Below are 15751 nucleotides of genomic sequence, written 5' to 3'. Positions count from 1 at the left end.
AAACTTTCTGGCATGGTGGTGGCACAAATGCCTTTAATTCCAGCATTGGGAAGGCAGAGGCAGGCTGTATACAGGGTGAGTACCAGGACAGCCAAGGCTATACAGAGAGACCCTGTCTTGAAAAAACAACTAACAACAACACAAAACAAAACAAAACAAAACAAAACAAAAAAAACCTGCTGGTATGATCTAATTTGTAGACGTGGCTAAGTCAGAAGCCCACCTTATATTATCCAGGTGGGCCCTCAATATCATGACCAGGATCAATGATCATTAAAAAATTAAAAAGAGGGCTGACAAGATGGCTCAGTGTTTAAGAGCACTGACTGCTCTTCCAGAGGTCCTCAGTTCAATTCCTGGTAACCACATATAATGAGTTCAATTCCTGGCTCACAACCATTTGTAATGGGATCTGATGCACTCTTCTGGTGTGTGTCTGAAGACAGTTACAGTGTAGTCAAATAAAAAAAAAAAAAAAAAAAAAATTAGCCGGGCGTGGTGGCACACGCCTTTAATCCCAGCACTCGGGAGGCAGAGGCAGGCGGATTTCTGAGTTTGAGGCCACCCTGGTCTACAGAGTGAGTTCCAGGACAGCCAAGGCTACACAGAGAAACCCTGTCTCAAAAAACCAAAAAAAAAAAAAAAAAAATTAAAAGGAGAGAAAGCAATAAAACACTAACAAACAAATTTAGCAACCTATTAAAAGACATTATACATCATGACCAAGTGGAATTTATTCACAGGATCCAAGGAAAATTCAAAGTAGAAAACTGGTTAGTTCAGCACTGGAGAGATGGCTCAATGGTTAAGAGAACTTTCTGCTCTTCCAGAGGACCCAGGTTTGGTTCCCAGCCACCCACACTCACATAAGGTGGCTGACAACTTCTCTTAACTACAGCTCTAGGGGATCTGATGCCTTCTCTGGCTTCCACAGGTACCTGCATTCGTGTTCCCATACCCCCATGTGAATAAAAATAAAGAAAACTGGTCAGTATAATATATACATTAACTGAAGTTTAAATATATATATATATATATATATATATATATATGATCATCTCAATAGGTACAGAACAACCCACTGACAAAATCCAATATCTTCCATAAGAGTAGCAACCACCTAGGAAGAGAGAGAAGCTGAATCAACATACTAAAATCCAAAAGTTAAAAATACCAGTTAACACACTTAACAATAAAACAAGACCACCGTACACTTTCCTCTAAGACCGGGGCAAAGACAGACAGATGCTTGTTACCTCTTCAATTCAACAACACTGAAATTCAATCAAACAAGACAGACGCAAGGTCCCCACACTGGGAAGGAACAAGAGCGACTGCTGCCTGCAGGTGATATGACTGTATATACATGAACTGCCACCGAAGTTGTTAGAACTAATAACTTCGGTATTACTACAGTATTACTGAACTAATTTCCGTGACGTTGCAAGCAGCCAAGTGAGCATGCATACATCACTTGACTTAGTTTGCTCTCTACTGCTGCCAAAGAGCACCATGGGAAGGAAAGGGCTTATTTCATTTACAGCCCACAGCCTGTAAAATAGAGAAAGGCAGGCAGGAACCTGGAGGTAGAACCACAGAGGGCTGCTACAAGTTGGCTTGCTCTCTGCTTAGTCAGCCTCTTTCTACAATCCAGGACCACCTGTTCAGGGATGGAACTGTCCACAGTAGGCCCTTCCACATCAATTACTAGTCAAGAAATGCTTCCCAGACTTGCCTGCAAGCCAATCTGATGGAGGCGTCTTCTCAGTGGAGGTTCCTTCTTCCCTGACAACTCTGGCTTACGTTGAATTGACAGAAACCGACCAGACAAGAACCTTCACTCACTGACCTGCTGTCAATGATGATGTCAATGATCTGTACTGTCCCCTCACTCTGAATAAAGTTTCCTGCTACCTTGAAAAACAAAACAAAAAACACTGTACAATGAACAATCCTAAAGTGAAACGGGAAACTTAGCCCATTTATAATGGTATCAAAAAAGAAGAGGAAAAAAAGAAGGGGGCTGGAGAGATGGCTCAGCTGTTAAGAGCATTGACTGCTCTCCCGAAGGTCCTGAGTTCAAATCCCAGCAACCAAATGGTGACTCACAACCATCTGTAATGAGATGTGATGCCCTCTTCTGGTGTGTCTGAAGACAGCTACAGTGTACTCATACACATAAAATAAATAAATAAATCTTTTTAAAAAAATTAAACAAGGAGGTGAACGGCTTATATGAAGACATTGCTTGGTGGTTCAAGCATGCTGTGGAAGGCCCTGGGTTCAACTCCCAGTAGAACACCAAACAAACAAACAAACAATAATCCAAACCAATCCTGTAAAAGGGAAACTGCAAAACGCTGCTAAAGGGAATTTTAAAAATACGCAAATAAGTAGAAACTCTCCAGTTCATGGACTGGAAGACTTAACAACATTGCTAAGATGTTAGTTCTGGAGCTGAGGGTGAAGTTCTGTGGTAGGGAATGTGCCTAGAGGTTTTTGGGTCCTAGGTTTGTTCCCTAGCACAGAAAAATAGTAAAAATAAATAAATAAAGCACTCGGGAGGCAGAGGCAGGTGGATCTCTGAGTCATGATTCCATTGGTGCACCAGACACATGCATGCAAACACACAATTAAGGCTCAAACTATAAAACTATAGAAGAAAGCAAAGGCATGGTACTTGGCAACAGTCCTTCAGATATGACATCAAAGGCAGAGGCAACAAAAGAGGAAAAAAAAAACAACTTCGAGAAAAACTTCAAAACTATGAGTGTCAGCAAAATAGGCAACACACAGGAAAAGAAAGTATTTGTAAGGCATTACTGAGCAGAGACTAAGATGCAGGGTATACAAACAGCCCCTAACACTCACCAACAAAACCCGCACAATTCAGGGGCTGGAGAGATGGCCTGACAGTTAAGAGCCTTGGCTGTTCTTCCAGATGAGCTGAGTTCAATTCCCAGCACCCACATGGCAGCTCAAGCCTGTCCCTAAGTCCTGTTCTAGGGGTCTGACTCCCTCTGACAGAAACAAAACACACTGGAGAGATGGCTTGATAGTTAAAAGCCTTGGCTGTTCTTCCAGATGAGCTGAGTTCAATTCCCAGCACCCACATGGCAGCTCACACCTGTCCCTAAGTCCTGTTCTAGGGGTCTGACTCCCTCTGACAGAAACAAAACACACAAAACATCAATACACATAAAATAAAAATAAATAAAGCATTAAAACAAAACAAAACAAAAAAACAGTTCAAACACAGGCAGGCAAAGGATGCTGAAGTCCTAGCTACTCCATACGCTGAGGCAGGAGCACTGCTTGAATCCAAGAGTTCAAGGGCAGCCTGGGTAATACTGAAATCCCCATCTCCAGGTGGGGCGCGGGGGGGGGGGGGCGCGGGGAGACAGGAGAGAAAAAAAAAAGATGATTAAAAACAATTATGCTATAGGTGGAACAACATTATAAACTAACCAGTAACCCCCGGAGCTCTTGTCTCTAGCTGCATATGTATCAAAATATGGCCTAGTCGGCCATCACTGGAAAGAGAGGCCCATTGGACTTGCAAACTTTATATGCCCCAGTACAGGGGAACTCAGGGCCAAAAAGTGGGAATGGGTGGGTAGGGGAGTTGGGGGGGGAGGGTATGGGGGACTTTTGGGATAGCATTGGAAATGTAAATGAGGAAAATACCTAATAAAAAATATATTTAAAAAAAACATTCAAAAAAGAAAAAGAATACCTGGGGAAACTGAACAAACCAGGAAAGTAAAATAATATGGAGGTACAATGGAGGAGTTAATGAAAAGAGGAATAGCAGGATACAAGATAAATGAAGGGAGACAGGGGAAAGACAGGGGAGACTAACTGAGGAAGAATAGAAAGGTCAGTACAGAAGTAAAGGGAAGGAGGAGGGAAAAGGATTTTGTGGGGTTTTTTGTTTGTTTGTTTGTTTGTTTGTTTTTTACATAAAACATGCAATAACAATGAAAAGGAGGCCAGGAAATTGAATGAAAGCAAGGAAAGGTATATGGGAATGTTTGAAGTGAGGAAAGAGAAGGGAGAAATACAATTATGTTCTAAAAAATAAAATTAAAAACATTAATAAAAAGTCAAAAAAAAAAAAAACCCAAAAACTTAATTATGGGGCTGGACAGATGGCTCAGTGGTTAAGAGCACTGACTGCTCTTCCAAAGGTCCTGAGTTCAATTCCCAGCAACCACATGGTGGCTCACAACCATCTGTAATAGGTGCCCTCTTCTGGTCTGTCTGAACACAGCTACAGTGTACTTACATAAATAAAAACTTAATTATGTGTATTCTCCCAGAAATTTAAAAATTAAAAAAACAAAAGGAACTGGGCAGTGGTGGTGCACACTTTTTATCGCAGTGCTCAACAGGCAGGTAATCTCTGAGTTTGAGGCCAGCCTGGAGTAAAGAGTGAGTTCTAGGACAGCCAGGGCCACACAGAGAAACCCAAAACAAAAGAGAAGAGGAGTGAAGTGCTGGTGAGTTATAACACCGAAGCACCTCAGGGTGACACCGACAAAAACAAGCTGATCAGAAGGACAGACAGGAAGCATGTGAGTCTCTTCCTTGGATGGTTTGTATATGCTTAGGCCAGGGAGTGGCAGTATTAGGAGGTGTGGCCTTGTTGGAGTAGGTGTGTCACTGTGGGTATGGGATTTAATACCCTAGTCCTAGCTACCTGCAAGTGAGTATTCAGCTAGCAGCCTTCAGATGAAGATGTAGGACTCTCAGGTCCTCCTGTACCATGTCTGCCTGGATGCTGTCATGTTCCCACCTTGATGATAATGGAATGAACCTCTGAACCTGTAAGCTAGCCTCAATTAAATGTTGTCCTTTATAAGACTTGCATTGGTCATGGTGTCTGTTCACAGCAGTAAAACCCTAAGACAGACAGAATGAAGGAGAAGGGAGTTGGTGGGGTGGGGGCGGGGATGCCACACTATGGCTGCTGAAGTGTGGGATGGGATAAAGGTGGTGGCAGCTAAGCAGTGGGTACAACTCTAATGCTGCTTGCTTCCAAGTAGTGAATGTTAACTAAGCACTTTACAATTAAGAGAGTTAGCTTAGAAGCAGATTAGAGTTTGACTAGCCCCAAGAGTTAAGGGGGTTGAAAGGTGATCTGCTGAGATACAATGTGGCATGCTCCAAGTCAACCAGGTCCTGCAAAGTTTGCAAAATTGTATCCACCTCTGTCTATGGTTCACTCATGTATCCATCCCTCCACCTCACACTGTCCTAGGAAAGCCCAAGGACATTCACCCTTGTCATTTACATCCTACCAGGCTGACCCTCAGCAAAACTATGAACACAACCTTGCAGGCAGCAAAGTCACACACTTACCCTGGTCAACCAGAACAGGGGGTTCCTGTGTCAGAGATGGGTACAAGGATCAAGTGGGAAGTGTAATAGAATGCCAATATGCAAATCCTGAGGGACCCTGTGCTAGAGCACACACTCCATGCTCCAGAGGAATAGAAGCCTTTCCATATCCTAGTGTAACATCCAGCCAGGGTAGGGTTGTGGGGAGCCATTCTGGACTCCCTGGCCAGCGGACAGATGGAAGTCTGTTCCAGGTAGTAAACAAGCCCATATTTGGTGGATGGCACGCCCCTAATCCCTGATTGGCTGAGCAAACCTGCCTGGTGAGGTGCTGTGACCTGTGGTGATTGGTGGGGGCGTGGTTGTGGCTTGAGTGGGAAAAAACAAAGTGGATATACCCAGAGAGGCTCGGGGGAATTGGAAGGGGATTTTGTAAAAGAGTAGCTGCCTGAGTAAACTGCTTTAAGAAGAACCTGTGGTTGCGTCTTGCTTGCTGGTCAAGAGGGACTCGACACAGGGTGGTCCATAAGCGAGATCCTGGCCTGTCAATCATCTACAGATCTGTGGTGCTCAGTTTCTGATCTCAGCAAAGGTTCTATGGCATGTTGGGACAAAATTGAGTGTCTATCTGAGACTGAGCCACACCAGCAATCTTCTCATGTGAGCAGTTTAGCCTTTAAGGCTCAGCTACAGTCTGTGCATGCCCACAGGGCAGTAGGGACCCACCCTGTCACACCCAACTTCAACTCTTCAATAGAAATACCTAATGACAAGACAAGACAACCCCACCAACTCAAGGCACCCTCCCTACAGCATGCACACACAAACAGGAAGTCAACGGGCTTGTACCCCTGGGGCAGGGCTGAGACAGACCACAAACACCTTGAGCCTCTTGCCCTGTGATCACAGGAGCTTCCTGGAGACTCTCCCAATAATACACGGTAGAAGATATGCACACAATCTTGTCACCACAGCCAAAAAGCCATTCAGGTGGCAGACAGACACCACTTGTAACCCACAAACCCACCAAGACAGGAAGCAGGTGGGGGGGTCAGGGGGGCTACCAAGCTAGGGTGCTGAACATCAGCGTGAAAATAATAAGTGAGACAGAGAGGATGACCTCATCTTCCCTCTTCAAATGCCTTACATTGTTCTTTTTTTTTAAACTTTATTATCACTGTGTGAGCATGTATATATATATATATATATATATATACACACATATATATATATATATATACATATATATATATATATATATATATATATATGTCTGAGGTGTGTGAGCACAGGTACTCATGTGTATGGAGATCAGAGTATAACTGTAGAGCTGGCTGTCTCCTGCTTTTACATGGGTCCCAGGGATTGAACTCACATCATGGGGCAAGAGCTGAGCCATCCTGCCAGCCTCTGCCTTACTTTATTGTTTTACATACTCATAAAAGATGACAGAGGCCTGCCCCTCCATGGGACATGGACACCCTAGAGTTAACACCAGGTTCCACACCACACAGTTCTTCATGGAACACCCCCATATGGGCACAAACACACCATATTGATATTCTCCCTTGGCCTTCCTACCCTATGACCACGGGCTGGTTCCCCATCCCACTGGAGACAAAATACATGGACCAACCACCTGCCTCTAATCACACTGGGTTGTACAACTTCAGGTACTTCTTCACTAACCAGGTAAGCCAAAAGTTGTCACCCCCAGGAGCCTTCTACCTCTTAACACCTAAGCATGGCCTCCAGGACACAATTGGAGGCAAAGATAAGCTCACCTCAGATGCCACCACTCCTGAGACCTGCTTTCCTCATCCCCTACCGACTGGCCCAAAGGGACAAGGCAGGAAGAGAACAAGAAGGCTGGACCCGAGGTGGTCTTCACTGGGGCAGGTGTAGTGCTACAGATGCATAGATGTAATGTCCAGCTGTTCTGGCCTGAGCATTTTCCCCCTGGGATAAACCAGGACACTCTGTGGATCTTCTACTCTGCCACCTAAGAACCGAGCCAACCATGCCTCCTTCCCTCACCCCCCCCCCCCCCAACTGCCCACAAAGCCCCAGTCAGCCACATCATAGCCACGGAAACGGCGCGGAAGCCAGGCCGAGTGAAAAGGGATCTTGAGGTTACGGCGCTGCTCACGTTGAGGTTAAGAGTCCTCACTGGGGTGAATGACTCGAGGTTTCAAGGCCCCCACTTCACACACAGCACCCACTTACTGCCCTGACATAGTGGACAGCAGTTCTACCTGTAACACATGGCACAGGTTAGGAGGAAATTTAAAACTGGAGCACCCAGGCTAGGACAGCTCAGTGGTTAAGAGCACCGGCTGCTCATGCAGAGTACCTGGGTTTAATTCCCAGTACCCATGTGGCGGCTGGTAACTGTAATTCCAGTTTCGGGGGATCAGATGTCATCTTCTGGCCTCTGCATGCACCAGGTGTTCATGTGATACACAGACACACATACAGGCAAAACACCCATATACATAAGGTAAGACAAATAAGTTTTTAATTGAACACTCACTGTCTTCTCCAGGACAAGGCATGCCCGGCTGTTCTGGGATGCTCGGGAAAACTGGATAAAAAGAAAGGACACGATAAGGTCAGCGGTCAGTGTGTCATTAACCCCGTGCCTCAGGAAGAAACATCCTGAGTCAGATCAAAGTTCTCCCGGACCCCACAAGGATCTGTTCTTTGTTTCTTCTTTCTTCGAGGCAGTGGCAGGGTTTCTCTGTGTAACAGCCCTGTCTGGCTTCAAACTCACAGAGATTCGCCTGCCTCTGGCTCCAGAGTTCTGAGATTTTAAAGGCAAGTGCTACCACCACCCAGCTGAGGGCCCTGGAAGACATTCCCCAGCAGAAACTCAAAGCCCAACCATTTCTCCCTGTCAAACCCCATGTGTGTGCACATGTGTGTGGGAAGAACTCTGGGAGGGGGCACTGGAAATGGGGGAAACATTTAGAATGTAAATAGGTAATTTAATAAAGAAAAAGAAAAAAAAGCAGGGCCATTAAAGGGAAGCTAGCAGTTCTCATAAGCCTTTAATCCCAACACTTGGAAGGCAGAGGCAGGAGGATCTCTGAGTTCGAGGCCAGCCTGGTCTACAGAGTGAGTTCCAAGACAGCCAAAGCTACACAGAGAAATCTTGTCTCGAAAAACCAAAAAAAAAAAAAAAAAGAAGAAAGAAAGGACAGCCATTATCTTGAAAACTTAATTTTAAAAAGCAGCACTAAGAGTTAAACCCAGGGCCTTGAAAATGCTAAGTAGGCTCTCTTCCGTTGAATTATAGGATCCATAGCCCCGCCCTTTTTTACTTTTTATTTCAAAACAAGGTCTGGGCTGGCTGTCACTGATTCTATAGCATAAGTTTTTCTAGAAGTTTCTCAATCTTCCTATTACCACTTCTCAAGAAATAGGATTACAAGCCTGTGCCACAAGGTCAATGTGTAAAGGCATCTACCATCAAGCCTGATAGATCGTGGCCCGAGTTTACACGCGTGGACATACGTGCACACATGTGTATGTATACAGTAAATAAGTAGAGCAACCCATTTCTAGTTAAGCAAATTTACTCTTAAAAATGTATTTTTATGTGTCTGTGTGTGTACGCCTCTGATTCAATGTATAAACGTGCACCACATGCATGAGGGAGCCTGCAGAGGTCAGAAGAGGCACTGGATCCCTCAGGGACTGCACTTACAGACGGCCGTGTGTTAGCCAACACGTGGGTGCTCAAAGCAGATCTCAGGTCCTATACAAGAACAAGTGTTCTTAACCACTGAGCCGTCTCTCTGGTCCCATAAATTTACTTTTACAAGCACATAAGAGCGTTATTAGATCTTATACTGCCAGCCTCCAGGTGGCTTCCAATCATTAGAGAGCCCTTCAGTTCTTGTTTGGTACACTCTACACAAGCCAGGGTTGTCTGAGAAAGGGGAACTTCAACTGAGAAAATACCTCCATCAGACTGGCCCTTATGCAAGTCTGTGGGACACTGTCTAGATCAATGACTGATGTAGGAAGACCCAGTCCACTGTGGGCGATGTCACCCCTGAGCAGTGCCACCCCTGGGCAGGTATCTCTGTTTCGGCTCTTGCCTCTCTAGGTTCCTTCCCTGCTTGAGTTCCTGCCTTGGCTTCCCTCAGTGATGGACTGTGATTAGGAAGTGCAAACCAAATAAATAAGGCAGGGCTTTTCTCTCGACAGACCAAGTGGGCAAAAGAGAAGCCCGCCCCAGATCGCTCACTCACCATGAATGATGAGCACTTCGTCCCTGCCCTGACAGGCCAGGCGGAAGGCCTCCTCCAACTCCATCTGTGAGGACACAGTACAAGGGTCACCTAGGGGGCGGAGGCAAGAGGTACCAATGAGGCCACAGAAGGTGAAGAGGTTCTGAGCTACTCAGTACCAGTGCTCACTCAGCGGTACAGACAGAAGTTTGGGTGGGCAAAGTCTCATCGTTCACAGTCGACACAGAGATTCCAGAACAGATTTTTCCCTCATGGGACCTGCCTTGTAAGAACCTGTCGAGCCTGGAAGGAAGTCAGGTTCACTCACAGCCTTGGGAGCTCTTAGAGCTTGAGGGGCAGCAAGTAAGACCTGGAACCTCCTCCGAGATGGCCTAGGCTAAGGAAGAGGTTTCCCTAGTCTTGATGGACACAGAGCTGCACAAACCCAGCCCTATGTACCAAGAGTTCTGCTGAAACAGGAGAGGCCATGTGCTTGCTACAAGCTCTGTCTGCTCCGGTGTCTCTGACTGATGGCTGTAGTCAGACTATTTCCCCCTGCCCCAGCCCATCCGAGTTACTGATGGGTCTGGATGTGGGAAAGAGAAAGGGGGAAGTGGGGGGAACAGAAAGGAATGAGAGAAGAGAGAAGAAGGAAGGAAGGAGAAAGGGAAGTGGAGAAAGAGACAGGAGAGAGAAGAAGGAGGGAGAAAGGAAATACAAAGGGAAAGAGAGAAGAAAGGAGAGAGGAGATAAACCAAAGGCAGGGAGCAGATGCCTCAGGACTAGATTTAACCTCCTGGTTCTTCTACGCAGCTAGTCCTTCTTAAACCCCAGGACACAGGAAAGTCAGGTAAGGAGTCAGGGTGGGAGCCAGGAGATGCCCTAAGCTTTTTCCCCTCAGCTGAGACCAGAGGTCCCCACATAGCAGGAACACTCCCCTCTTTTAGTGCTGCCCAGTCTGTACTGTCCCTATTTGCCCATTTGCAGCGGCCCCTACTGAGTAATGGTTGGTTCTAACAAGTTCATCCATACAAAGCCCAGGGGAGCTCAGACCGATCATCCCGAGACCGACCATCCCAAGACCGAGGCTACCTTCACTGTCCACCCACTTGAGGGTGAGTGGGTGCTGCTGGTGCAGGCCACACATGTCTCGCACTTCCTCACAGAGGTCCTTGAATGTTGTCATGGCATCCACGCTGGTAATCAGGATGTCCCTGGGACAAAGAGGACAGAGATATCTGTCAGCAGGATCGTATCTAAATGTGACCAAACACTGCTTAGCCAAGTTGCCAATTAGATACATGAGATGAAAATCTCCTCCCCAAGACAATGAATGCCCTCCCCCAACACAAGATAGAACCATTGACCAGTTTTTAAAAACGACCCCATGACACCAGAGAACCAAGTCAACATGACAGAAGGCTCCCCCTAGTGGAGGTCAGCAACCACACCTACTAGGCAGGAGAACCCCAGATGCAGACACGAATCCATTACCTTCATTTAAGGTAAAACTCCAAAGTCAAGTCTTTTCCCAAAAGGTGAAAACCAGAGCATGTTACCCAGAGAAACGAACAATTAATCAAAGCAATTAATCAAAGCAGTTCTTGGGCATCTCTTCCCTAGTGCAGCAGCAAAAGTTCTGAAAGGCCTATTTCTTGGGAAATCAAATCTCAGAATGCTACTGCCTCTTATCTTTTCATTCTCAGATGGGACTTAAACCTCTGTAGTAGGAGATGGCTCAGAGACATGCTCTGGAGGAGGAAAATGAGAAGTGGGGATGTTGCTCCCCTGTATTCCTTATAGGGAAGGGCAGAGGCAACCCGTTCCCATGGAAGCTAAGCAGGAACCACACCCTCACCGAAGCTTCAGTGAAAATCAACTCATGCCTGACATTCATGGGGAAAAAGGGCTTAAGAAAGGAAATCTGAAAATCTCTGAAACAGAAATACTGGCTGAGGCTCCTGTTGATCCCCTGGCTTCCCCACTGGGCTATCTAAACTGGGTCACACAAGTGTCTATAAACAAAGACACTGTCTACTGACAAAATTCAGAGCAAAAGGATCCAGCACCTACCTAGCCCTCAACACCAGCCAGACCTTCTGGGACCTGCTGGCCCATGGATCTCACTTAGAGTCAGGGATAGATGTCCCCAGATGCCCCCTTTTTCTACCAAGTCCAGCCGGCTAGCACCTGCCCAGGTCCCCCACTTGTGACAGAAACAGATCCTGCTCCTACTCCCACAGAATCATGGCAGATAACAACTGAGGCACAGAGATGTCCAAAGCACAGACTCCACAGACCAAGCCCCATTCCCAGGCCTCTGTCAACTGGGGTCACCCTGGCATAGTGTCCAGGCTGCCCAACATACTCAGCATTGGCCAGACTTCCAACTGGGAAACTCAGGAACTCAGGGCTGACATCCCTTTCTTAGACCTCTTTCTGAACCCCTAGACACCATCCTCCACTTACAGCCTCCAGTGCCCAGGGGACAAGTAGACCTTAAGAGGTGCACCCTGGTCAAATGCCCCCTCAGCCAAGCAGTCTTTGGAGAGCTCTCTTTATACCACAGCTCTAAGCAACCCCGCCTCACTGAAGTCAGATGGACCACCCATCCCTGACTGACTCTTGCATCTTCAAGGACCTCAGCAGGTCCTCCAACTTGAAAGTTTGTAACACGAGCCTCAACAGGAGGGAAGACCCACCCTCTGTGCTGTCTGGATTTTCAGAAAAGCAGGCACCTCAGCTTTGAATGTCAAACTCTCCTGTAATCCCCTGAGAACACAGAGTGGCCTGACTCCTCAAATATAGGTGACCACTGGTGGCAGCACTCCTCTCAAGCCTCAGAGGATCCGAGGAACAACCAGAGGACAAATGGCCACCATTGTCTAAAGACAGGGCTGTATCTTTGACTCTCAACGTTGTCACCTCTGCTAAGGCAGTGTCTAACCCTGAGCCTCCAAGACACTGCCTTCCTGGACAGAAAGAACATCTTCCCCAATCCACAACTTTCACAGCTGAGAGAGTATCTCTGCATTTCTCATATCACTGCCCGGGGCTCAAGCTCTGGAGAGGAACCCAGTTGGCAGATTTCAGAATAAGTGGGGAGGAAGGCTGTGGAGGAGACTCTTCCAGGGGGAGATGAAAGAAGAGGGGGGTACAGAAGGGGTGCAGTGGTGTGGAGAAGTGGGGAGAAACGGGAGAGTGCAGGAAGGGGTGGAGAAAGGGAGAGGGGAAGGAAGAGGAAGGGGGGCGTCGCTCTTGTCAGTTGAGGAAACTGGAGTCAACAGGTTGAATTACACTGCCAGTAACCAAAGTGCTCCCCAGGGGCAAAAGGGAGGGAGGGGTAGGCAAGACTGACAAGTCCAGGACTGGGGGAACTGTCCAAGGTGAGCCTGACCCTAAGGTGTGCGCTAAACCCACCCTAAGGGGAGGGTGGATTCCCTCCCCTGAGGGCTTTTAGCTTAGGGGCTTCCAGGCAGAAGAGAGTCTGTCCGCTTTAGCAGGCTCACTACAGAATCGGCAAGCCAGAGGACACAGCTAAGCGTTCCCTTTTGGCAGGGCACTCCAGGCCAGAGTCAGGGCTGCAGACCTGACATCTTTGGGTGAGGCTGGCTGCCTCCACCACCTCCAACCCCCGAAATCTTTCTTTCTCTGGCTGTACCAGAAACCCTCCAAATCCAGGACCACCAGAAGTTGGCCTGAGGCTGAAAAGAAAGCCTTCTACCCAGGCAAGTAACCACCTCCAAGGACCAGTCACTTGTCTCTGTGGCTGGGACCGGCCACTCTGTAAAACTCCTAGGAATGCTGAGAGCCCAGTTCAGCCACAGGACCAGCATTCCACTCCACTCCCTTTCTCCTTCCCAAGAGCAGCGACCCTCGACCCTTGACCTGGGAGTACCCAGGCTGGTTCCAGGACACACAGCACCTAAGGAAGAAGCTGTCAAAGCCTTCAGGGGCAAGATTATGGGATTCTCCAACCCAGCCTGGGCAAACCAGCCACCAGAAAACCAACACCATCACTCCGCTCTCATCACTCAATGCTCCTGGACAACCATACTAACCACTGTCATGCCCCTATCGGCCCCCTCCCCACTCCACCCTCTCCCTCCCGGAAAACAAGGTGGAATCCAGGGCTAAGGGCCGAGGCCAGCCCCCAAAACCACCTCCAGGAATGTGACGAACAGTCCATCATCCCTGTCCTAAAAAACAGGGCAAGACTATTCTTTCTGGAGAGCTTCAAAAAGTTCTGTTCCCCAAAACCAAAGCTGCGAAAATGTGCTCTGATGTTCCCACAACTTCAAGCATTCTTGTGCGTGCCTATACCTGGATCAAAGGTTTTCCTTACATTTAAACAGCGGCCAATTTGAATAATCTTGGGTGTGTTGGGTTTGTTTTTTTTTTTTTTTTACTTTTTTTTTTTTAATGCACCAGAAGTTTTCACAATCTGATAAAAACTTTTAGACCATGCAAGTTTGTCCTTAATGTCCCTGACTGAGACCAAGGCTAGGAGCGCAACAACACCTGCCTGCTGTGTGCGCCCAGAGAGAACGCGGAGCGCGCCCCGCCCTCGAGGTTTCCCTCGGGCCACATTGAAGGGCGCCACCGCAGCTCCCGGGGCGCCTCGTCGTCGCCTCCCTGCCTCCCTCGCGCGCAGCACCCCGACAGCCCCGAAGTTCCACCGCCGCGCAACCTGCTTTGCCCGCTGTCCCGCGCTGCGCGCTCACCCGCCGTAGTGCGCCTTCAGACGGACGCGGCCGCGGCCGCCGCTCTGGTCCATCTTGGGGTCCATCCTGCTGGGCATGGCGCACTCAGCCAGCCGCCGTCAGCGCTGCTTCCAGGGCGCTCCGGCCATGGCTAGCGGCCCCGGAGAAGGGCCGGGTTGCCAGGCGGGGCAGACAGCGGAACGCGGAAGGGAGCGCGCGGAAGGGAGCGCGCAGCACGGGACAGACGGCACCCGCCTCGCCAACTCCGCGGAACTTGGGCGGTGCGCGGAGCTGGGGGCACACTGGATGGGGGCGGAACCTGGCCATCGAGACGGCCAATCCATGAGGCGGGAGGCACCTGTGGCCAATGAGGGCTCCCCGGGGCCGCCACCTGGGCCAATCCTCGGGGGGCCGCGCGGCCGCGGCCCAATAACCAGAGTGCAGGACGAACTACCTGTCGGGCGCGGCCCTGGGCCAATGGGAGCGCGCACGTAGTGGCTTTGCCCGGCAACGGGCGGCGACCCGAATAGCCCAGGGACAGCCAGGCCACTCCGCCCCGTGCTTCTGAGTCTGCTGGGTCTGTTGTGCTGAAAGCGGGGCAAACTTTTTGGAGGTGCGGGTTGTCCGATGTTTTCAGACATTCGGAGTACGAACTCCAGCTGTCCGCAGCGTCCCCGAGGTTGTGAGGAGCTGAGCAACTTCTCAAAGTGCGAGCTGGTCTGGCCCTCAGGTCCCAGCCCTCCCAACTTCAGGGGCATCTCTCATCCCCGGCAAGGAGGGCCTGTCTTTATTCGCCGCCTCTGCTCCAGTTAGCTTCTCCGCCGAACAGATCTGGAAAATCGTAAGGTCTTCTTAGCCCTTCGCTTTACATTCCACACGCGTGCCTGGTTCTTCTTGGTGCCAGGCACTGAGGTGACGCTGGAGGGCCGAAAAGACGCAGCGGCCCTGATCTTATATCCCGCGTTCTCCCTAGAAGACACCTGTTGGCAGCCACCTGGTCATCTTCAGATGCCTTTTTGTTTGTTTTGTTTTTCGAGACAGGCTTTCTCAGTAGCTCAGGCTGCCCTAGAGCTCTCTCTGTAGACCAGGCTGGCCTTGACCTCAGAGATCCACCTTCTTCCCGCTCCCAAGTGCTGGGATTAAAGGCATATGCCACCCCCGCAGGCTTCAAGTGGCTTTTAAACACTTTAATCTTAAAAATAATTTTTTTTTTAAAAATGGCATGCCTACAATCCCAATATTAGAGAAACGGAGGCTGTAGCCAACCCGGTAATCCCCAGTAGTGTCTCAGATAAGTTTTCAAAACCCTTTGAACTCAAACCTGGTTCTCTGCACCTCTGTAACTTCTATCATGGCTATTAGCACTCCTTGTCCTCACCCGCCCAGGCTCCTAAGTGCTGAGATTCCAGATGTGTGTCACACTGAGTTCACAGACATATTTTTGTTTATTTTAGCGTTGGGAAATGG

General features: G+C 48.5%; 1 protein-coding gene across 1 annotated transcript in view; it reads right to left on the bottom strand.

Moving 5' to 3' along the window:
* Positions 1 to 14576, bottom strand: part of Prkcz (protein kinase C zeta) — a 103629-nt gene extending 89053 nt beyond the window's left edge. Inside the window, exons 1-4 of the mRNA XM_021159769.2 lie at positions 14306 to 14576; positions 10674 to 10795; positions 9603 to 9692; positions 7877 to 7927 (exon numbers count right to left, since the gene is read on the bottom strand). Coding sequence (XP_021015428.1) covers positions 7877 to 7927; positions 9603 to 9692; positions 10674 to 10795; positions 14306 to 14382 — 340 coding nt within the window. The 5' untranslated portion in view covers positions 14383 to 14576. The remainder of the gene's footprint in view (positions 1 to 7876; positions 7928 to 9602; positions 9693 to 10673; positions 10796 to 14305) is intronic.
* Positions 14577 to 15751: the final 1175 nt, after the last annotated feature.

Source organism: Mus caroli, unplaced genomic scaffold (assembly GCF_978045245.1).
Source record: "Mus caroli unplaced genomic scaffold, Mus_caroli_1 scaffold_6, whole genome shotgun sequence".
Taxonomy (NCBI): domain Eukaryota; kingdom Metazoa; phylum Chordata; class Mammalia; order Rodentia; family Muridae; genus Mus; species Mus caroli.
The sequence above is the reverse complement of the archived record's forward strand: the minus strand, read 5'-3'. Positions and strand labels throughout refer to the sequence as shown.